General features: G+C 40.1%; 1 protein-coding gene across 2 annotated transcripts; it reads right to left on the bottom strand.

The window, feature by feature from the left end:
- Positions 1-6,521: 6,521 nt before the first annotated feature.
- EAPP (E2F associated phosphoprotein) lies at positions 6,522-19,502 on the bottom strand. 2 transcript variants are annotated; one of them, XM_058540742.1, is made up of 6 exons: positions 19,338-19,502; positions 14,615-14,796; positions 13,489-13,584; positions 12,381-12,498; positions 10,920-11,033; positions 6,522-7,098 (listed from the first exon to the last, which is right to left on the bottom strand). In XM_058540742.1, the coding sequence occupies exons 1-6, from the start codon at positions 19,409-19,411 to the stop codon at positions 6,822-6,824; spliced, it is 861 nt and encodes a 286-aa protein (XP_058396725.1). In that variant the 5' UTR covers positions 19,412-19,502; the 3' UTR covers positions 6,522-6,821. The 2 variants fall into 2 exon arrangements, with proteins under 2 accessions (XP_058396725.1, XP_058396726.1); XM_058540743.1 differs by lacking the exons at positions 6,522-7,098; positions 12,381-12,498 and having other exon boundaries at positions 10,963-11,033.
- Between the last annotated feature and the right edge of the window lie 3,573 nt (positions 19,503-23,075).

The following is a 23,075-nucleotide window of genomic DNA, read 5'->3' as shown; positions in this document are numbered from 1 at the left end:
ATATACGGACAGCTAATTTTCGACAAAGGTGCTAAGAACATGCAATGGAGAAAGGAAAGTCTCTTCAATAAATGGTGTTGGGAAAACTGGACAGCCACATGCAAAAGAATGAAAGTGGACCATGTGCTATCGCCATTCACAAAAATTAACTCAAAATGGATCAAAGACCTGAAGGTGAGACCTGAAACTATAAAACTCATAGAAGAAAATATAGGCAACACACTATTTGACATTGGTTTTAAAGGAATCTTTTCGGATGACATGCCTACCCAGACTAGGGAAACTAAAGAAAAAATAAACAAGTGGGACTTTATCAGATTAAAGAGCTTTTATAAGACAAATGAAACCAGAATCAAGATGAACAACCAACCAACCAGCTGGGAGAGAACATTTGCAAAACATACATCTGACAAGGGGTTGATCTCCATAATATATAAAGAACTCACACAATTGAACAACAAAAAAACAAACAACCCGATCAAAAAATGGGCAGAGGAAATGAACAGACACTTCTCCAAGGAAGATATACAGATGGCCAATAGGCACATGAAAAGATGCTCAACATCACTAATCATCAGGGAAATGCAAATCAAAACAACACTAAGATATAACCTCACGCCTGTTAGAATGGCTATAATCACCAAGACAAAAAAACAACAAATGTTGGAGAGGATGTGGAGAAACAGGAACCCTCATACACAGCTGGTGGGAATGCAAATTGGTGCAGCCTCTATGGAAAACGGTATGGAGATTCCTCAAAGAATTAAAAATAGAGATGCCCTATGATCCAGCCATCCCACTACTGGGAATCTATCCAACGCACCTGAAATCAACAATCCAAAGAGGCTTATGCACCCCTATGTTCATTGCAGCATTATTCACCATAGCCAAGAAGTGGAAGCAACCTAAGTGTCCCTTGACTGACGATTGGATTAAGAAAATGTGGTATATATATACAATGGAATACTACTCAGCCATAAAAAAAGACAAAATCGTCCCATTTGCAACAACATGGATGGGCCTGGAGCGTATTATGTTAAGTGAAATAAGCCAGAAAGAGAAAGACAAACACTGTATGATCTCACTCATATGTGGAATATAAACCAACACATGGACAGAGAAAACTGGACTGTGGTTACCCGGGCAGTGGGGGTGGGGGGTGGGCACAAGGGGTGAAGGGAGTCATATATGGGGTGATGGACAAACAAAAATGTACAACCCAAAATTTCACAATGTTAGAAACCATTAAAACATCAATAAAAAAAAAAAAAATCATTGTCTGCAGGGGCCAGCTGCTTGTTGTGCCATGCTGTGGCAGAGTCCTATATAAAGTAGAGGAAGACGGGCATGGAGGTTAGCTCAGGGCCAATCTTTCTCAGCAAAAAGAGGAGGATTGGCATCAGATGTTAGCTCAGGGCTGATCTTCCTCACAAAAAAATAAAATAAAATAAAATCAGTGTCTGCTAAAATAAATAAATAAATAAATAAATAAATAAATAAATAAATGACAAATTTGACTACCTTAAAGAAAGAACTTCTCTCCATTAAAAGAAACGATGAGGATGGTGAAATGAGAAGCCAAAAATGAGAGAAGACGTTTCCAATATATATTACTAACACAAAATTGCTACCCAGAACGTATTTCTTTAATTTACAAAAAAAAAAGTAAATTGGAAAACAGACAGTAATCAGGAAAATAGAAACACAATCACAATGAAGATCACAATGAAAAATTGTTTCCTACTCTAAGGAGTAGGATCAGTAAAAATTAAATCTGATAAGTATTAGAAAGAATGTACATTCTTATAGGAAGACGAGGAGATTCTTAAATGGGATTTCTTATGTTTTCCTTGTGGGCGTGTATATTGGTTTACCTATTGTGGAAAACAATTTGGCACTATCTTGAAAACTGAACATTCCCATACACTAAAACCTGTAATTACCACTCCTGGATTTATACCCTAAGAAATTCTCACAAATATGCATCAAGAAACATGTATAATAACGTTCATAATTTGAACCAATATTTACAATAGCAAAATAATAGATAATAAGAAAACAATGCAAATATGCATCAGCAGGAAAATAACTCTTCTTCTCAATGGGCAGGTTTCAGCTCAAATGTCACTTCCTTAGGCCTTCTCCAAGCTCTATTTAAATTTGAAACACACACTCAGTCACTCTCTTCTAGCAGCTACGCCCTTACTTTCACATCACAGTTACTATCTAAAATCAATGCATTTGTTTTAAGGTCTATCTTCTTCCCACTCAACAGTAAACTCAATGAAAAGAAGAACACCGTACCCCTTCTTACTTTGTATCTCTAGGCCTTGGCACATAGTCAACACTGAAAAAGAAAGGGAAGAAGAAAGAGAAATCAAAAGAGGGGGAAGGGAGAGGTGGATGAGGAGAGTTCATTGAGATGTCAGACAAAAGGGGAAAAGGGAGCCAAGTTACAGAAGCTGCCCACATGGAAGGGAGCAGCTCTGTACCTGGAAATATGCTCATGGTTTGAGGAAGGACTGGAGAAAGAAAATATAATACAAAGAAAAGATTTGGCGAGAGGATCCGGAGGGCACTAGCTTAAGCTCTTATTCCCACTATTGATATGCTTCATGGGGGTGGTGGGTGGTATTCCCCTTGGAAGACAGTGGGAAATAAGATTCACCTTAATTGAAATGTGCATCATCATCAACTTTGCTTATTTCATAAAGGATGACAATTGTTACAGGCTTAATTGTAACCCCCCAAAATTTATATGTTGAAGTCCTAACTCCCAGTACCTCAGAATGTGACCGTATTTGGAGATAGGGTCTTTAAGGAGGTAATTAAGGTAAAAGGAGGCCGTAAGGGTGGGCCCTAATCCACTATGACTGGTGTCTTGATAAGAGGAGGTTAGGACATGGACATGTGGGCACAGAAGAAAGACCACGTGAGGACACAGCAAGACAACAGCCTTCTGCAGGCCAAGGAAAAGCCTCAGAAGAAACCAATCTGCTGACACCTTGATCTTGGACGTCTAGCCTCCAGAACCATGAGAAAATAAGTTTCTGTTGTTTAAGCCACCCGGTCTGCGGTGTTTTGTTATGGCAGCCCAAGAAAACTAATAGAACAATCTAAATGAAAAGTACTTTGCCTAGAAAGAACTTTTGCTTTAGTCTAAAGAAAACTTGTCCTGTGCTTCCATAAGTTCCATAAACCAACATCTATTAAGAGATAGTAAAACCTGTCATACTATTAAGAATATTGAAATTGCTTCATTATCCAAATATAGGATGTTGGTAAACTGCTGCCAACCTTTGTCCTCTTACTGATCCACAGGAAGACTCAAACAAAAGCATTTATCCATTTGGCACCGCAGGCAGAGTGCTCAGGGCCCACAAGCTTTTTCCAGAGCAAAGAAAATTGTCTGAGTTCTGGGCAGGGAGGGGGCAGGTATTGGTTCTAAATAAAAAAATAAAACTACAAAATTAAGAAATGTTTAATAAAATTTATATTTAAACTTCATTAATTTTTTATTTAAAACAGATACAAATTTCATTACATTTTAAAACAATTAGAATTCCCATGTATGCACAATGATTGCTTAAAAAAAATCAAATCATAAATGAGTCAATCATAGTCAATTAATTTCAAACACAAGAATAATCTATTCAAAAAGTTTTATAAGAAAAATATTCAACACTGGATATGAGTGAATCTTAATATTTGATATAACACAGGGTAGGGTCTCTCTTTTCTCCCTCCATTCCCTAACTGCCTATCTCCCTCAGTTCCAAATCACTGGTAATAGTGCAGAGAGCCCGAGGCAGTGGTTCCTGCAAGGGAGGGCTGGAGGGTCCTGAGGGCAAAGTTTCTAGGGGTTAGGAGGATGAGGAGCTAAGAAAAGAAGTAGGCATAAACAGTCCCTGTATGATATACCATACCATACAAACATAAATACACCCTGGACCCTTTAAAACATAAGTGACAGATGTAACAATAGATTTAACGTTATGTGTCTTTCCACCTGTAGAGGCAGGTGGCCTCCAGGAGCTAAGAGCAGCTCCTGGCTTACAACCAGCAAGAAAACAACAAACTCAGTCCTATAACCAGAGAAGGTGAATTCTGCCAACAACTTGAGGGAGCTTGGAGGTGGAATCTTCCCCAGTCAAGCCTCCAGATGAGAATGCAACCCGGCAACAACCTGACTACAACCTTCTGAGACCCTGACTAGAGGACACTGCTGAACTGCACCCAGGCTCCTGACTCACAAAAATCATGAGATGATAAATGTGGGTCATTTTATGCCACTAAGTGTGTGGTCATTATGTTAAATAGCAATAAAAACTAATAAAGTAACCCAAGCTAATCAGGAAAAAAGAACAATTAGTTTCACTGGGATCACCAAACCAAAGCTCCAAGCTCATGTTTACCTAAACCCCACTTAAATAATTTATGCTTCATTTAAAAAGGAAATTGAGACAGATTAGGGCCACAAGTGGCCTTAATCCTTTAAAGGTTCACGTGTAGCTCTTTAATACAGAGACAAGAGAAAAACATTTACAATTACAAAATGTGAGAAGGCTATGCTGAAAAGCACTAAGATTGTTGAATAACCTGAATATAATCACATTGCGGGATAGCCTCCTAAGAAAACAAAAGAACAGAAAATATATTCAAAGCTGTGCATTAAAAGTGAGGCGGAAAAACTGTGGCAGCCTCTCTGCTTCAAGCCAAAACAGTGTCACCACCAATTTCCTTGAGTGATATTTCAAGTTTTTTTTTAATTAAAGGGACATAATAGTTATACATAGTTGTGGGGATTTTTTTGTATCTTTGGTGAGGAAGATTAGCCCTGAACTAAAATCTGTGCCCATCTTCCTCTACTTTATGTGGGACGCCTGCCACAGCATGGCTTGACAAGCAGTGCGTAGGTCTGCATCCGAGATCCGAACCTGCGAACCCCGGGACGCCGAAGTGGAGCACGCAAACTTAACCACTATGCCACCGGGCTGGCCCCTACGTAGTTTTTTATTTTATAATATTAAATATATTATAGTCTTTTCTTGAATCACTTCAAATTTTTTTCTTGTTGCAACATCTTCACGCTTACCCTGGGGATTACAATTGTCCTCTTAAATTCCTAACTAGCTTGAAATTAGCTTCCATAGTATACAAAACTCTGCTTCTATACAGTTCTGTCCCTCCCCTTTATGTTGTTACTGTCACAAACTGCATCTTTATACACTGTGATTTCCTACCTCATTTTTATTACTGAATCCATTCTGAGTAGAGACTCAACAATGTACCTTCTTAATATCTGGTCCAGGTGATCTTTATGTGTAAGACCACTGGGAACTTCCACTGAAGTGGAGATGAGGTTACAATGGAGGAGTGGTTGTGGGATCTGGGAAGAAAGTAGGCTTTGCAATGACAGTAAGACAGAAAGAGATCTTGCAAAGCTACAATATGGTAAACACAAGGTTAAAATAATAGACAAGCAGTGTTATTTTGCAACATATCATCTATCATATGTTAAAACATTTATATATACATATATTATATATATATATTGCTTCCAGATAGGTATCAGTGTAGTATAAAAATTATTAAATATGCTATTAAGACATTGGAAATTCCCTAGAAGCAAATTCGTTATCATTTTTCTGCCTCCACCCGATTCTTACCAACACCACATAATCACTGGTCCCAGCTCTCCTTACGTGTAGCTTTTAGAAAGCGAAGGCGGCAAGGCGGTGGGAAGGACATGTTTTCCTTCTGGAAGCATATCATTCTCTGAGGGAGTATGTAGAGGCACCCCCTCAAGCTCTGTTGAGCCCTGACCTCTGTGGGGAATCACTGCTCTAGTCCAATCTTTTCATTTTATAGATGAGAAAACTGGGGCTCAAAGGAACAGACTTGCCCAAGATTAGCATGGTGGGGCCTGAATTAAAACATATTTCCTGACTTCTCTCCACTCTATCACATTTCTATTAGAATAACAAGAGGACCCTGAGTTTCCTAGTGTTGTTTTTGGAATCAGTCCCATCCTATTATCCTTTTAAAACACTAAAATGTACAGATGCATACAGTGCAATTTCCTCCTAGCTGCCACTAATGATTTTTATATTATTAATAGCAAAAAAAAAATACCTGATTGCTGGCAACAGAAATTCCAGAATAAATGGTAAGCACAAGAGGCAGCAACAGGATTTTTAAGTCCAAGGCCAGAGAGTGAGGTTGCTGTTCTTAACCACAAATTTCTATTTTACTATGTTAATTCATTAAGTTTAGAATACCGCTAAGTACAATCTTTTTAGGGAAAGACCTAAATTAATTACTCAAGGCACCTGGCAATACTAACCCCATATAATTGTAATAGTTACTAAATACTGTCACTCTATCATACAGGGGAGAAGGAAAATAAAGATATTTCTTAGCAAAAACAATGCAGACAGAAGTCAGGAAATAGTTTCTAGTTTAATCACACCAAGGGTATATCCAAAATAAAAAATAAAAATAACACTCTGAAACAAAGATTACTTATAACTCCAGAACATTTTAATTTTAAAGAGCTTTAATAAATAAAAAGCCCCACGGTTTCCAAATGCCCATGAAAAAGGAAGGAATAATCAGTCCCATCAGAGCTGGGGGAAAATTTTTTAAAAAGGAGGGGGGATGAAGGTTGATAACCATTCTCTTTCAAAAGGATAAAGACAAAACACTGCTTCCTCAAATAAGCACTGAGAATGTCACTTGATATGAAGAGGCAGGAGAAAAACAACTGTTCATACTTGCCTTATCTACATTACTGGGCAACTCAATGGCAACTTAGCTACTTAGGAATGGCTTGCTAAAACGTTGAAAAAATGAAAGACTTCGTCCTTGTCGTAGACTGCCACTTCAGTGGAACATTCGGTGCACATGACTGGGTGATAGATTTCTTCCACTTCTGTCTCTGTCTGCTCTGCAGCATCTTCACGGTTAGACCTCATCTTCTTATGGCCTCGTCTTTTCTTCCTGTTCTCTGGGATTTTGTATCTTAGAACCTCCTCTTTGTTGACAGAGCAATTCATCACAAACATTGCTCTATATTGAGTTTTGTAAGATTCATGTCTAAGAGGAAAATGAAATGGAGAATTTCGACTTATGTTCTATTTTAATAATTATCTATTTAGATAAAATTTGAGAACACCAGAAACTTACTGAAATATCAAAGTAAAGACATGAGAACAAAACAGAAAATTTAAAGAAATTTAAGTTATTTTAAGAATAGGAAGAAACTTGTTAATAGATAATAGTATAAAGAATGAATATATCCTCTTTTCTACTGCTTTAAACTTTTATTTTTATATATTATTATTTGTGTGTGTGTGTGTGAGGAAGATCAGCCCTGAGCTAACATCCATGCTAATCCTCCTCTTTTTGCTGAGGAAGACCGGCTCTGAGCTAACATCTATTGTCAATCCTCCTCCTTTTTTTTTCCCCCCAAAGCCCCAGTAGATAGTTGTATGTCATAGTTGCACATTCTTCTAGTTGCTGTATATGGGACGCAGCCTCAGCATGGCAGGAGAAGCGGTGCGCCGGTGCGCGCCGGGATCCGAACCCGGGCCGCCAGTAGCGGAGCGCGTACAGTTGACCGCTTGCGCCACCGGGCGGCCCCTCTACTGCTTTAAAAGTAACTTGTCTCTCAGAAAAAATTTGATTTGCTCTTCAAACTTACAACAAGAAAAGCTGTTGAAAAACTTGAGAGGTAATATTTAAATAATCTTTGTGTCTTTTCCTGTTGTGGCCTGAGACTCTGCCCTCCTCTCATTCCAGGTGGTGCCATTCTGGTTACCATTTTCATAAAAGCTACAGTTTTAAAAGTTTAAAGAGGGGCTGGCCCCGTGGCTTAGTGGTTAAGTGCGTGTGCTCTGCTGCCAGCGGCCCGGGTTCGGATCCCGCCGCGCACCGACGCACCACTTCTCCAGCCATGCTGAGACCGCGTCCCACATACAGTAACTAGAAGGATGTGCAGCTATGACATACAACTATCTACTGGGGCTTTGGGGGAAAAAAATAAATAAATAAAATTAAAATTAAAAGCTTAAAGAGCTTCTGACTTTATAATGTCCACTCTTGCCTTTACTCTCGCAGCTTAATGAACAAACAATGCTTTCTTTATTCTCCTCATATACTTAATATTTTCCTACTTCTTACCCCACTTGGCAAGTTGCTTTTCTTTTTTGCCCCCTTAAACCTCATGCAACAGAAATATCTATCTGGCTAAAAACAGTGAACTCAAGTTATGCATTCATTAGTTACAAATGTTGATCTCCACCACCACCACCACCAGGAATTTAGACTATGCAAGCCGGTGCTTCTCCAGGTAAGACTACAAAAATTTCATTTATACACTACTGTGTTGGAATCTTGTATTAATACAGAACACAATTTTTATCAAGGCCAATTTCCACTGTTAAGATCATGAAGGGGTATTATGTTAAGTGAAACTACGCCAGAAAGAGAAAGATAAACAGTGCATGATTTCACTCACATGTGGAAGATAAACCAACACACGGACAGACAGAACTGTTTGGTGGTTACCAGGGGCTGGGGGGGTGGGGGTGGGCACAAGGGGTGGAGGGATACACTTATATGGTGACTGATAAACAGTAACGTACAACAAAAATTTCACAACTGAAAAAAAAAAAAAGATCATGAAGCAATTTCTTTTGAGTATGAGAACTCTGTAACAGTCTAATTTGGAAGAAAAGTGACTTAAGTACAAAGACATTTTACTTTTTCTTGATTTTATAAACATATTCTAGGTGTCAATTTATATACAAAAAACTTAAGCACTCATATGGAGAGTACAAAAATTAATTGTTGCAGATGATCAGAAACCTCAAGCTAGCCAAAAAAATAAACTACGTCTGGCTACTCATTAGTTCCTAGAACAAATCCACCACCTACGTCATCACTTAGTTTCAGTTAACTTGATTCAGAACAGGGACTAAGCTAGGCGTTTATTAGGCCACCAAAAAAAGGGGGGGCAAAAAAGAAAAGGAAAAGAAGGGAGTATATTCGGATTAATAGAATGAAGGAGAAAAGCACACAATCATCTCAACTGATGCAGAAAAAGCATCTGACGAAACTCAACACCCTTTCATGATAAAAACACCCAATACACTAGGAATAGAAAGAAACTTCCTCAATACAAAATAAAGGCCATATATATAAAAACCCCACAGCTAACATCATTTGTAGTGATGACAGAGTGAAAAGTTTCCCTCTGAGATCACAAACAAGAAAAAATGCCTGCTTTCACCACTTCTATTCAACATAGTATTGGAAGTTCTAATCAGAGCAATTAGGTAAGAAAAAGAAATGAAAGGCATCCAAATTGGAAAAAAGTAAAATTATCTTTGTTTACAGGTAACATGATCTTAAATGCAGAAAACTCTAAAGATTATTCAAAAAAACTGTCAGCGCCAATAAATGAATTCGGTAAAGCTGCAGGGTACAAAATCAACACACAAAAATCTGTTCCATTTCTCTACGCTAGCAATCAATAATCCAAAAAGGAAAGTAGAATAGAGGTTACCAGAGGCTAGAGTGGGTGGGAGTGAAGAATGGGGAATTATTGTTTCATGGGTGCAGAGTTTCTGTTTGGAATGACAAAAAACTTCTAGAAATGTATAGTGGTTACGGCTGCACAATATTATGAATGTAGTTAATGTCATTGAATTGTACACTTAAAAATGGTTAAAATAGGGAACAAAACAAGGGTGCCCACTCTCACCACTCCTATTCAACATAGTACTGAAAGTCCTAGCCAGAGCAATCAGGCAAGAAAAAGAAATAAAGGTATCCAAATAGGAAAGAAAGAAATTAAATTGTTTTTGTTTACAGATCACATGATCTTATAGATCACAATCTTTAGAAAACTCTAAAGACTCCACCAAAAATCAGTTAGAATAAACGAATTCAGTAAAGTTGCAGGATACAAAATCGATATACCAATATCAGTTGGATTTCTATATACTAACAACAAACTATCTGAAAAAGAAATTAAGAAAACAATCCCATCCACAATAGCATCAAAAATAATAAAATACTTAGGAATAAATTTAACCAAGGAGGTGAAAGATCTGTATACTGAAAACTATATACTGTATGATCTCACGCATATATGGAATCTAAAAAAATGGAACTCATAGAAAAAGAGAGTAGATGGGGGGTGGCGGCAGAATGGATGAAGATGGTCAAAGGGCACTAACTTTCAGTTATAAGATCAATAATTTCCGGGAATGCAATGTACAACATGATGACTATAGTTAACAACACTGTATTGCACACTTGAAAGTTGCTAAGAGAATAGATCTTAAAAGTTCTCACCACAAAAAAAAAAGGTAACTATGTGAGGTGATGATGTGTTAACTAACCTTATTACGGTAATCATTTTGCAATACACATATATAAAATCATCACATTGTACACCTTATACCTACTTAGATAATGTTATACATCAATTATATGTCAATAAAGCCAGGGAAAAAAATTTTAAAGAATAGTTGACAACAACCTGAATATTCAAATAAAGTACTCTTCAACAGCAAAATTTTTAAATTGGTTAAGATAGTACATTTTATATTACATATATTTTATCACAATAAAAAGAGTGTATTTGAGTGATTATGTCATTCCACAACATATATATAGTTTCACTGAATTCTTCTCAGCACTGGCAAGTGCTTTATTAGAAAAGCTACTTAGAACTATGTATAACCATAATTATTTGTATAAAGATTAGTCATGTAGCACCAAGGACAGATGAGTACAGAACTTTATCAGAATTCCTAAGCACCTCAAAAGTCTATTTCTGATATAAACAAAGGACCACAAGTTGTTTCTTTGTGTGTGCGTGTGTGTTATTACCCTTTACCTATTACCTTTGACAATCAAGACACAGCGTGGTCATGCAGGCAGGGCAATTCAAGACAGCATCACTATTTGGAACAGGCTGCTGTTGTTGACATGGCCTCTGTATTCCAAAACCATGGTAGCTAGAACAGAACAAGAAAGGGCAGGGGGGAACACATCGGCCGTTATAAAATCAAATTTGAAAAAGAGTATTTTTCCCTCTTGGGAAGATGAAAATGGCTTGAAATGAAATAGGCTGCACAACATTGCAAATATACTAAATGCCACCAAATCATTCACTTCAAAATGGTTAATTTACGTTATGTGAATTTCACCCCAATTTTAAAAAATCAAATTTGTAAATAGTGAGAAAGAACAATTCAGGTGCAAAAGATAACATCCACTCTTCATCCACATAAACTCTTAATCTCCAAGTAATTTTAAAATGTGACCATTTGAAAAAAGTCAGCTTTGTTTCTTGAATGGAGAGAGTGACTACGGCAGTTTGAATTCAACAACAGTTTTTTAAAAATCAATTGTCTGACAGCAATTTGCTGGTTATTTTCAAAATAAACTATTCTTGGGATCGGCCCTGTGGCATAGTGGTTAAGTTTGGCATGCTCTGCTTCAGTGGCCTGGGTTCAAAGGTTCAGATCCCAGGTGCAGACCTATACTACTCATCAGCCATGCTGTGGCAGCGACCTGCATACAAAATAGAGAGGATTGGCATAGATGTTAGCTCAGGGCTAATCTTCCTCAAGCAAAAAAATAGGAAGATTGGCAACAGATGTTAGCTCAGAGCGAATCTTCCTCAGTAAAAAAACAAAACAAAACAAAAGGGGCCAGCCCCATGGCGTAGCGGTTAACTGCGCACGCTCTGCTGTTGGCGGCCCGGGTTCGATCCCGGGCACACACCGACGCACCGCTTGTCAGGCCATGCTGTGGCGGCATCCCACATAAAGTGGAGGAAGGTGGGCACAGATGTTAGCCCAGGGCCAGTCTCCCTCAGGAAAAAGAGGAGTATTGGCATGGATGTTAGCTCAGGGCTGATCTTCCTCACAAAAAAAAAAAACAAAAAATAAACTATTCAGCAGTTTTTTCTAAAACTTCTTTGTTTATGTATGTCTGCATAAGCATATACATGTATATTCAAAATGTGAACATGGTGAAAATTATCTTTTAATCATTTTGTTCCAAAGATTCTAAATATTAAATTTAAGTTCTGGGGCCGGCCCCATGACATAGTGGTTAAGTTCAGCACGCTCCGCTTCAGCAGTCCAGGTTCGCGGGTTCAGTTCCTGGGTGCAGACTTACACCACTTGTCAGCCATGCTCTGGCGGTGACCCACATATAAAGTGGAGGAGGATTGGCACAGATGTTAGCTCAGGGCTAATCTTCCTCAAGCAAAAAAAGAGGAAGACTGGCAACAGATGTTAGCTGAGGGCTAATCTTCCTAAGCAAAAAATAAATAAATAAATTTAAGTTCTTACCCTCTTCTCTGTGCATCAACCCAGGCCTGATCTCTGTTATCTTTCTCAGGATCATATAGCAATTCATCATTTGTTGGAATCCTGTGTCTTTTCTTCTTTTTTTTCTTGGTTACCTGTGCTATTTGAAAATGTTGAGGATATGGCTAAGCATCATGTCTAAAGTTCACATCTCTTTAATACAGAATGAAGAATCCCACTTCCTAAGCTACCTTTTTTTTCCTATTTATATTTCCCTAAAAAAAATTTTTAAACTATTCCTCCAAATAAAGTTCTTGTCCAATTAACAGGGCAGTAAAATTATGACAAACAAGGCAAAAACTGTTCCTTCACCAAAAACTGGTATCTCAATAACTGAGCACAAATAATGAGAATTCAGAGTCTTAAAAAGGCCACTCAAAGCAAGCCAAGAATAGAAAGTATTTTTGATGTTTAAATTCTCCACAAGTTTCCATATATAAAATGCTACTGAAATCAGAACAAAAATATTTCAAAATGAGTGGGGAAAAAAAAAACTATGGTCATCTACTTACACTAGGTTTTTTTAATGTACTTGAGCAAGTCAATATTTAGGCAATAATATATAAAAATATAAAATTATTTCTTTACTATATAAATTTGTTGTTTGTGTATTCCAGTGTAATTACTGATATAACTAGTTTTGGCTCTTGTCATTATGTTCAACTTAGCTCAAATTTTATACAAAATCAATTCCAAAGAACAGAGAGGTTGATAAAAAAAGCAACAAGTCAGGAAAAATTATGCAAAAAGGTAAAAACATAGAAACTGTTTGCAGGTGTGAAAGCAAATGTTTCATGCTAAGGAACCTGAGGGAAGAGGGGGCCCAGGAGCCCTGACAAAGGAGGTCCTGAGTAAGGACAGACTCTCCTTCTCCCCAGGGATGCCTATGCGGCACCATTGTTGGTCCCATGTCCTCATATGTGTACATTCCCATCTGTTCTGATTCATCAATCCTGCTTTTGTTTTCACATCAAGGGCCTACAATTTCTTAAAAGATAAAACTCAGAGAGAAACCCTAATATCAAATAATTGCTAGGCAAACCTTTTTTCATAAAATACAACTGCTAAATCTGGTAAACACGTTACTTACCTGCTTTGTCTTCATCTTCAGAATCAGAATCAAAATATATATCATCGTAGTACTTTGTTGGAGCTGTTCCAACTTTCCCATTTCCTGAGGAAGACCCTATGCAAACCATAAGGGAAGTTTACAGACTAAACCATACATAATTGACAAGAAAAAAACTCCATGTATTCTTCTATCACCTCAAAGTAACATCAACTCATTCCCAGTCTCACTTGAATGGAAAAATATTTTCACGTCAATGACTTACTGGATTTCTGTGCCCTATGCAATTACAGAGAACCGCTCCTTCTTGATTAAGTGTTCCAAATCATGAGAAAATTATTCTCTCTCCCTTCCCACAAATCTAATTAAATAAAACAGCCATATTTTCAAGTTACATACATATCTCTACCTTTCAGCCATGCAGTATGCTATGGAGAACCGGGAGTAAACATCACATTTTAAGGGACTTTACGGAAAAGAGGATAAGAGCCTTACAGAGAGGTGGGGGACATGAGGCAAGGACTCTTCCTCTTATGCCTAGTGCCATGACATTACCTATATCTATGTCATCATATGCCTGCATCCCTAATTCTTCCTCTTATTTAACATCTGCTTTTGCTTTTATTATTATCATATATGCTTTCAATTCTTAACAGTTAATACATAAGCATATCAACATGGCAACCAATGCTGAGGAGTCCTACTTTCACAAATCAGTTTTCAGGCCAGGTACATTTTACATAAAGACCAAATATCAAAATGAAGTACATTTCCTTACTTCCTAAAATGAGAGAGGAATTTGTGGTGACACACCATTCAATCTGCCATATCAGTGCTATACAGCCCTAAAAATACTTCTACGAGCTGGGCTGTCTTTTTTTTTCTTAATCCTGGCATAAAAATTACAAAAGGAAATCACACAAGTAAACAGTACTAAACAGTCTCTTTCCAACAACACAGGACACTTCTTCGTTAATCATCAAAGAAAACTATATGCTCAGGTTGCCAAACACATTTATTCATCCATTCAGTAAATATTTATTGAGCACCTACCGAAAGCACTGGGGACACGACAGAGTACAGCTAAGGTTCCTGCCCTTACAGAGCTTAGGAAAATATCTATATGAAAATCTAACTAAAAGTTTACCTGTTTCCAGAGAGGATAGCTTGTCCTCCATTGTTTTTATGGTCGAATTTAATTCAGCTTCCATTTCTTTTTCAAATTCATCTTCACTAGAGGATTCACTTTCTCCAGTAAGACATTCTCTGATGAGTTTTCGTTTTTGGTCGGGAGTTCCATGTAAAAGCACATCCACTTCATCTTCAGAACTAGTACACATTTAAATCATAAAGAATAGGAATATTAAAGAATTAAAATAACTTAAAACTCCCATCATCTCACTGGCCAGCAATTTTAAGTTTTACAAGGTTGCATTTGATTTACCTGTCGTATTACATACAGCTATTCTCACTTAATAAATCAACCATTTCTGCATATTTCCAAATATATATATACATATATAGATATACACATATACATATATAGATATAGATATAGATATATTCCGCCCCCCCCGAGCCCCAGTGCATGGTTGTATATCCTAGCTGTGAGTCCTTCTAGTTCTTCCATGTGAGCCACCACCACAGCATGGCAACTGACAGAGGTGGTGTGGTTCTACGACCGGGAAACAAACCCGGGCCACCAAAGCGGTGAGAGCACCAAACTTTAACCAGTAGGCCATCAGGGCTGGCTCCCAAATATATTTTTTAATGTCTGGATAACACTTCCTCTTGTAGATGCTGTACATTTATTTCTAACTCTCAGCTATTAAACCCTACAATGAAGATTTCTGTATATGTAATTTTGTATCTGTTGATTTCCTTAGGATAAATGTCTAGAATTAGATACAAACATCTTTCTGACTTCTTGAATTATCACTCTGCTTTCCAAAAATATTGCACCAATTCAGAATTCTATCAGCAATAAAAAGTTTACTTCACAGAACTGAGAGTTTTTTAAAACTCTGGATACTTAAATAAAACTTAATATACATACCAATACATAGCTAATATATCCACACAAAATATTAACAGACTAATTAAATATTACAGTTTAAAAGGCACAGTGCTACAGACAACTATAAAGAGAGAGAAAGGTAAATTATACTCCAAATTCTCCTGAGCAATTTCTGCCAATTTACTTGGCCTTTTGTGCCTGGGTTTCCCCATCAATAGCAGTATGACAGAATTAAACCAGATATCAGAAAGGATGAAATGTTATCAAAATGAATGAAATGCCCAAGACATTTCTAATATAAGCAATAGTACATATATAACATTCAATTATTCACAGTCTGATGAATAGTTACAGACAATTCCTGGTTTCTGCTTCTCTATTTTTCTCTTCTAAAACAATGCTTTTGAGCCTCCAGCAGAAGGTAAATCAGAAAAACACAATTCACATCAATCAATTTTGCTAATGATAGAGGCCTCAGTCAGATCTACTCCCAAGAAAATTCCCTGTCTGACATTCCTCACCCTGACCAGCATGCTCTCCTTCTCCATTACCACTACATTCACTCTGCTCCTCTCAACTCTGCCTGTACCACCATATCCTAAGGATCTCCAGGCCTCCAAACTCTTCTGTTTCATTCCACCCTTAACGCTGCTGCCAGAATGTTATTCCTAAAGAACTCTCATCGCATCACCACTCAACTGCAAAAGAAATCGTCCATGGCCAAATCTCCAAGCACAGTATCCAAAAGAACCTTCCACAACCTGGCTCCAACTTATCCTTTCAACCTTACCTCTCACTATTACCCTTGAACTACCCCAGTGGTCTTCAACTGGGGGCAATTTTGCCCCCCAAGGAACACCCGGCATAGTTAGAAAAATTTTTGATGGTCACAACTGAGAGGCAGCAGGAAGGGCTACTGGCACCTAGTAGGTAGAGGCCAGAGCGCTGCTAAACATCCTACAATGCACAGGACAGCCCCCACAACAGAGAATTATCTGACCTAAGAGGTCAATGCTGCCAAGGTTGAGATTTATCCAGTTTATTGATTTAGCCAATATGCTAGTGTTCCAAAGTGTGGAATGTAGATTATTTTAAGGAGTGGCAGGCAGACAGCCCACTAAGTAACAATGAAGCCATTGCTAGTGGGAATATAAAATGGTACAGCCACTATGGAAAACAGCTTGGCAGTTTCTTATAAAACGAAACAGGCAACTACCACACAACACAGCAATCACACACCTGGGCATTTATCCCAGAGAAATGAAAACTTAAATTCACACAAAAACCTATACATGAATGTTTATAGCAGCTTTATTCACAATAGTCAAAATTGGAAACAACCAGATGTCCTTCAATGAATGAATGGTTAAACAAATACAGAATACTGTTCAGCAATAAAAAAGGAATGAACTATTGATACCTTCAACAATGTGGATGAATCTCCAGAGAATTATGCCGAGTGAAAAAAGCCAATCCCACAAGGTTATATACTGTATGATTCTATTTATATAATATTCTTGAAAATGACAAAATTGTAGAAATGGAGAATAGATTAGTGGTTACCAGAGGTTAAGGAGGGCACAGGGGCGGACAATGGTAATATGAGGAACCCTTATGGTGATGGAGATGTTCTGTGTCTTGACTGTATCAATGTCAGTATCCCAGCTGTGATATGTACTGTACTTCTGCAGTATGTTAACACTGGGGGAAACTGGGTAAAGGGAACAGAGAATCTCTGCATTATTTCTTACAACTGCATGTGAACCCACCTCAAAATAAAAAGTTTAACTAAAAAAAAATTGAATCACATGGCAAGAGAGTTATACTTTTCTCAAATTTTCTTCAATCCTTGTGATTATTTCAACAGAAATCTCAGCACTTAGCACCGCTGGGCGAAGCAATACATCACGGGCCCTGCACATTCCTGTTGAGTATGCCAAGAATGCAAGGTTCTGATCACTCTTCACCCAGGCCTGCGTTTGCAGTGAACAACCTTGAGGGATGAGGCAATGTCTCTTTCCAAGACAGAGAGCAGGCTTATTTACTGCCTGCTGTAAAAGAGGTGGATTCTCCAAGCTCAAGTGGTCCTGAGCCTCGATGCCAACCCACTGAATGTGTAGCATCCATCTGGGCCTCTCCGGGTAACCCCTGTAAGACTTGGGAACTAACAGCGAGCAACACAAACATGATGCTCATGCTGCTTGCTGTGCTGTGAGTTGTCTCTGACCCACGAGTCTCATGTCTTCTGCCAGCTTCCATGAAACAGTAACAGGCTATAAAATATTAGCTTATAAGTAGGGTAAAATCAAATGCTGACCGACATCTCTTAAACATCTCTCTAACACCAATCTCCCTTTTCAAAACAACAAGCATTTGATTTAGAGCCTTGAGCAGGCAACATTAATAACAGTTTTGTTTTCGTAGTCTTTTTTTAACAGCTTTTCTTTTCTTTTTTCTTCTTTTGAGAAAGAGTGGCCCTGAGCTAACATCTGTTGCCCATCTTCCTCTTTTCTTCTTTTTTTCCCTCCCCAAAGCCCCCAGTACATAACTGTATATTCTAGTTATAGGTCCTTCTAGTTCTTCTATGTGGGACGCTGCCTCAGCAAGGCTTGATGAGCAGTGAGTAGGTCCACTCCCAGGATCCAAGCCAGGAAACCCTAGGACGCCGAAGCAGAATGCGTGAACTTAACCGCTGCACCCCCCAGCCAGCCCTCACAGCATTTATTTTTATAGTTACCTTACCAGTGACAACCGTCACAGGATTATAAAGCTTCCTCAAAGAAACTTAACTACAAAAATGTAAACTGATTTAAAGAAAAATATTAAATAAATAATAACCCGGGTGACTATGGAGATGGTAAGTGGGGGAATAACTCAAGTCCAGGAAACACGGCTATATTCCAAGAGGCCTACATATACCTCCTTTACAGACGGGACTCATTAACTGAAACGCTTTTTCACAGGGTATCCTGGAACCCATCCTCACTTCCCACCACAGAAATCTCCACAGCAGTTTGCTCTCTCATGCCTACAACCCTCCCCAGGATAGTATGAGGAAACATTGTGGCTAAAGGAAGGACAGTTTCACAGAAAGCTTAGTCGGATAGAATATTTTAAAGTTTATGAATAGAATCTGCTGACAACTTAAAAAATGGCTTAATTTGCCTGCAAATTTCTTGCCAACATAATCCCAAGTTTCCCCCAGGTAGGATTAATCCCTCCCTTCTGGAAATTCCCATGGAACTTCATCTGTGCCTATCTCAGGTCATAGTTTTCTACAACACTCTTCTGAGATACATGCTTATTTCCGAAACATATACCTTATTTCCCCTACTGTACTGGAAACCTGTAAAAGACAAATATCTTAGGACTGACCTCTGTAGCCCAGAGCAAGCATTTAACAGGTGCTCAGAAAACGTCTGTTAAATAGTCCCTTATTTCTGTTTACGGCAGTTTAGTCTTCAAGATGGTCACTTCACATTAAGTCCCGTAACCTCACAACATACTTCCGATATAGTTATTATATTTCCTCTTTACAGATGAGAAATCGAGGATAACTGACTTGCCTTCAGTCACACTGCTAGTAAGCTGCAGAGGCAGGATTCGATCTCACGGCTTTTGAAGACAAACGCAGAATTCCAGAATATCCCTCTTCCCCAAGCGGGTGTCAGCCCCGCCTCCCCCGTGGCTGCGCGACCTCACCAGAAGCCCCCTCGGCGTCCCACAGGGGACAGCGGGGCGCGACAACCGCCGGGCCGAGGGTCCACACGAGCGCGGCAGGCGCAGGGAGGGGAGGAGACTAAGGCCTGGCCTCGGCCCGAAGCCTCGGGGCAAGAACGGGGCAGGGGCCCACCTGCTCAAAGCCGGCTCCTCGTCGCTAGGCTCTTCAATTGCGTAGGGGTCATAGTCATCTTGGAGCCGGTTCATGATGGCCTGCGCCCTCCGACACGGTCTACAGGCGTCGGCAAAGCATCTGTTTACGCCGCAGGTCCCTTCCCTAAAGCGTTCCGGACTCCACCTCCGACCGCACTTCACTTCCGACCGCACTTCACTTCCGACCGCACTTCACTTCCGCCCGCACTTCCGCGCCCTCCCTGCGCGCCTGCGCAGATCGTCCCAACGAGGGGGCGGGGAGAGGGGGCGGGTCCCCGTGTCTCGACACTGCCCTCCGAGGCTTCTGCTCACCTGGAAACGGCTACCCTATTACCGGAAATAGTAATTGGCACCTTCGTAAATGGCAGTCTCTGAGATGAACGCTCCAAGTGCATTGTCTCCCGCCGTGACGTGAAGAAGCAGAAATCTAGATGCTGAGAGACATGCAGCCTGAAGTCCGGGCCAGTGGGTCCCCAGACACTAGCACCCGATGTCCCTCCAACCTCCTCGCCTCAAGCTTTTCTTTTTTTGTCACTGCGCGGCTGCCTCGGGCTCACCCTGTTCTCCTCAGTCTGACTTCAGCCCCAACTGTCTACCGGAAAGTTGCTAGGTTGCCACCAGTTACTTCCTAATTGCATTTTCTTGGCCTCTCCTCAGTCCCAACCTTTGCTCAGCCTTTATCCGATTCCACTCGATACTCGAGGTGAAGCCGATGACAGCTTCCCGATTGTGAGACCGTTTCCTCCCCTGTTTCTGTATTGGCCTACACTCAAGTTCCTGCCTCCTTCCGGACAATTCTTCCCTCTGCATGATCCCAATCAGGTGACTGCCCCGTCTTATGTGGTCCTTGCCTTCTCCTCCGGTACCAGGTTGGATTTCCAATCGCCTGGCTAGGTAACTCCGCCTGCTGCACCACCGGCAATTCAAAGTCAACGTAGCCCAGACCACACTCACCATCTTCCACCCCGTTCCTATATCTCAGCCAATAACTACTTTTGACTTCTGATTTCTGCGTATGTCACTTCCTCCATCCTTACAACTGCCATAGGCTGAAAGTCTTGGAATCTTGGTTGACTCCTTCTCTGTCCCTCCATGAGCCCTCAATTCCCAAGTCCTGTAGATCTCTTAGCAATACCTCTCTCACCCACCTCCCATCTCCCCACCCCTCACTTTGACTATTGATACAGGCTCCTAACTGACAGCCTTACTTTGCTTTTGTTCCCTCTGCAATCCATGCTACTCTCTACTGGCAGAGTAACGCTCTTCCAGCACAGCTTTTGCTCTGGATGACTTCCTTCCTAAAATGTCCCAATATTTCACCTTCGCTGGCTGATCTGTTCGCCTTATTCTGCAATATTCTTGGCCCTCCACAATATAGTTCAATGCATCATGCCATCCCTACAGATATCCAGCACAATTTGCTGATTCGAGAATATGCGTTATGCCTTCCACCACTAGGCTTTTGCTTATGCTATTCCCTGAAGCACTCTCTGCTACTTTTTTTTTTTTTTTTGGTGAGGAAGATTAGCCCCGAGCTAACATCTGTTGCCAATCCTCCTCTTTTTGCTGAGGAAGATTGGCCCTGGGCTAACAACCGTGCCCATCTTCCTCTACTTTATATGTGGGACGCCTACCACAGCATGGCTTGATAAGTGGTGCATAGGTCTGCACCCGGGATCCGAATCTGTGGACCCTGGGCCGCCAAAGCGGAGTGTGCAAACCCAACCACTATGCCACCTGGCCAGCCCCCCCACCCTCTCCTACTTCTAATTCCACCATCCAAACCCTACCTCAAGATCCTTCTGCAAGCAATGGATGGGTCAATAAATATATAGAATGACCCTTTAGGATACCTTTCAGCCATGAGATGCCATAGTTCTGGGAACTCACACTGTACCTTTTCTATGATGCCTTTTCAGATTCTCTCTCTACATGGGATCTTTCTCTGCTTTGAACTCTTGTAGGATAAGGTACCACTCACACGTGCCATGTGTTTCTCTGGTTTTCAACTATTGTTCCACCCAACTCTTTTGAGAGGTACAGTACTCTTCCATGAGTCACAGTGATGTGAAGGGGACACCTGTTGGGGAATCCATTTTTCCTTTTCTGGGAATTGTGGCCCTCCTCAGGGATATGCCCTTATATCCATAATCATTCTGCTCCATGAAAGTTGGGCCATTACTTACCTACTTACTCCCATAAACTTAAAAGTAAGAGTTACAGATTCTAAAGAGTTGGCTGTGGTCCTAGGACTTGTAACAGGACAAGTAAACTCAGGAGCTGAGGCTGCCATTTTAGGATGGCTGTTTAGGGGTTATATGTGTTGATGATGAGCAAGCAAAGAAAAGCACAAGTGTGTAACAGAGAGAAGCAGAGAGCTTTCCCTGACCCCCTTATCAAAAACTTTAAGCCCGCAACCCCAACCCCTTCTCTCCATCCCATCTTCTCTATCCTTTAATCCACATTTTTCCCCTTCTGATTCATGTTACTTGTTTGCTTATTTCTTTCTTCCTGTTCCATTTCTCTATTGCTGCACAAAAACACCACCCCAAAATTTAAGAGCTTTGAAACAAAAACAATCATCTAATTTCATCACAAATCTGCAGTTTTGGCAGGGATTACTCTGGGGTCTCAGTTTAGGACTGAAACTGCTGGGGACTCACTGAGCATCTCTCTTTTCATGCATCCTTCTCCACAAAGCCTTGGGCTTCCGTACAATATGGCAGCCCCAGAGTAGTCAGCCTTCTTAGATAGCAGCTCAAGTCTGGCGGAGAGGGTTCCCAGAGACCCAGATGGAAGCTACAAGGCTTCTTCTGACCTAGCCTCAGAATTCTCTGAACATCACTTCTGCCACATTCTATTGGTCAAGCTAGTCACTAAGTCCAGATTCCAGGGGAGGAGACAGACTCCACCCCTCAATGGGCAGAGTAGCAGAGATAGAAAAGTTGTGTTTACTGTCTAAAAAATTGTGTTGGCCTCACTATCTAAAAACAAAAGGAGACATGAACAGATTAAATGGAATATTTCAGATATCATGAACTTACTGTAAAACATAACAGTATATTTACAAATTTTTTAAGTGTTTTAAAATACTTTTCTAGGGGCTGGCCCCGTAGCTTGGCGGTTAAGTGCTCCCGCTCTGCTACTGGCAGCCTGGGTTCGGATCCCGGGCGCTCACTGACGCACCGCTTCTCCGGCCATGCTGTGGCCGCAACTAGAAGGATGCAACTATGACATACAACTATCTACTGGGGCTTTGGGGAAAAAGAGGAGGAGGATTGGCAATAGATGTTAGCTCAGAGCAGGTCTTCCTCAGCAAAAAGAGGAAGATTAGCATGGATGTTAGCTCAGGGCTGATCTTCCTCAAAAAAAATAAATAAAATAAAATACTTTTCTATTTACTAGTATTATATACTTAACTCCACCACTGCACAATTTGCACAGTGGATGAAATTTGTACTTTGCCCTGGTTTTCTTTCTTCAAGCTTAGAACCTTGACTTTTTTTTCCTTTAGATTTCCCTAGGTTTAGTTGTTGTGTATGTTGAGGCAGTTCATGTGATGTAGTTTATGACAGGCTTACTGAGGATGGCGCCATGGGAAAACGATCCCTGTGGAGTTGCTTGGGGAAATATCAGTACTTAGATGTTTAATGGGGGGGGGCTGCCCTCATAATAATCGTGTCCAGGGAGAATGAGTTCGGTCGGCCGGGCAAGGACA

This window comes from Diceros bicornis, chromosome 5, assembly GCF_020826845.1.
Source record: "Diceros bicornis minor isolate mBicDic1 chromosome 5, mDicBic1.mat.cur, whole genome shotgun sequence".
NCBI lineage: Eukaryota > Metazoa > Chordata > Mammalia > Perissodactyla > Rhinocerotidae > Diceros > Diceros bicornis.
This window is presented reverse-complemented; position numbering and strand designations above follow the sequence as displayed.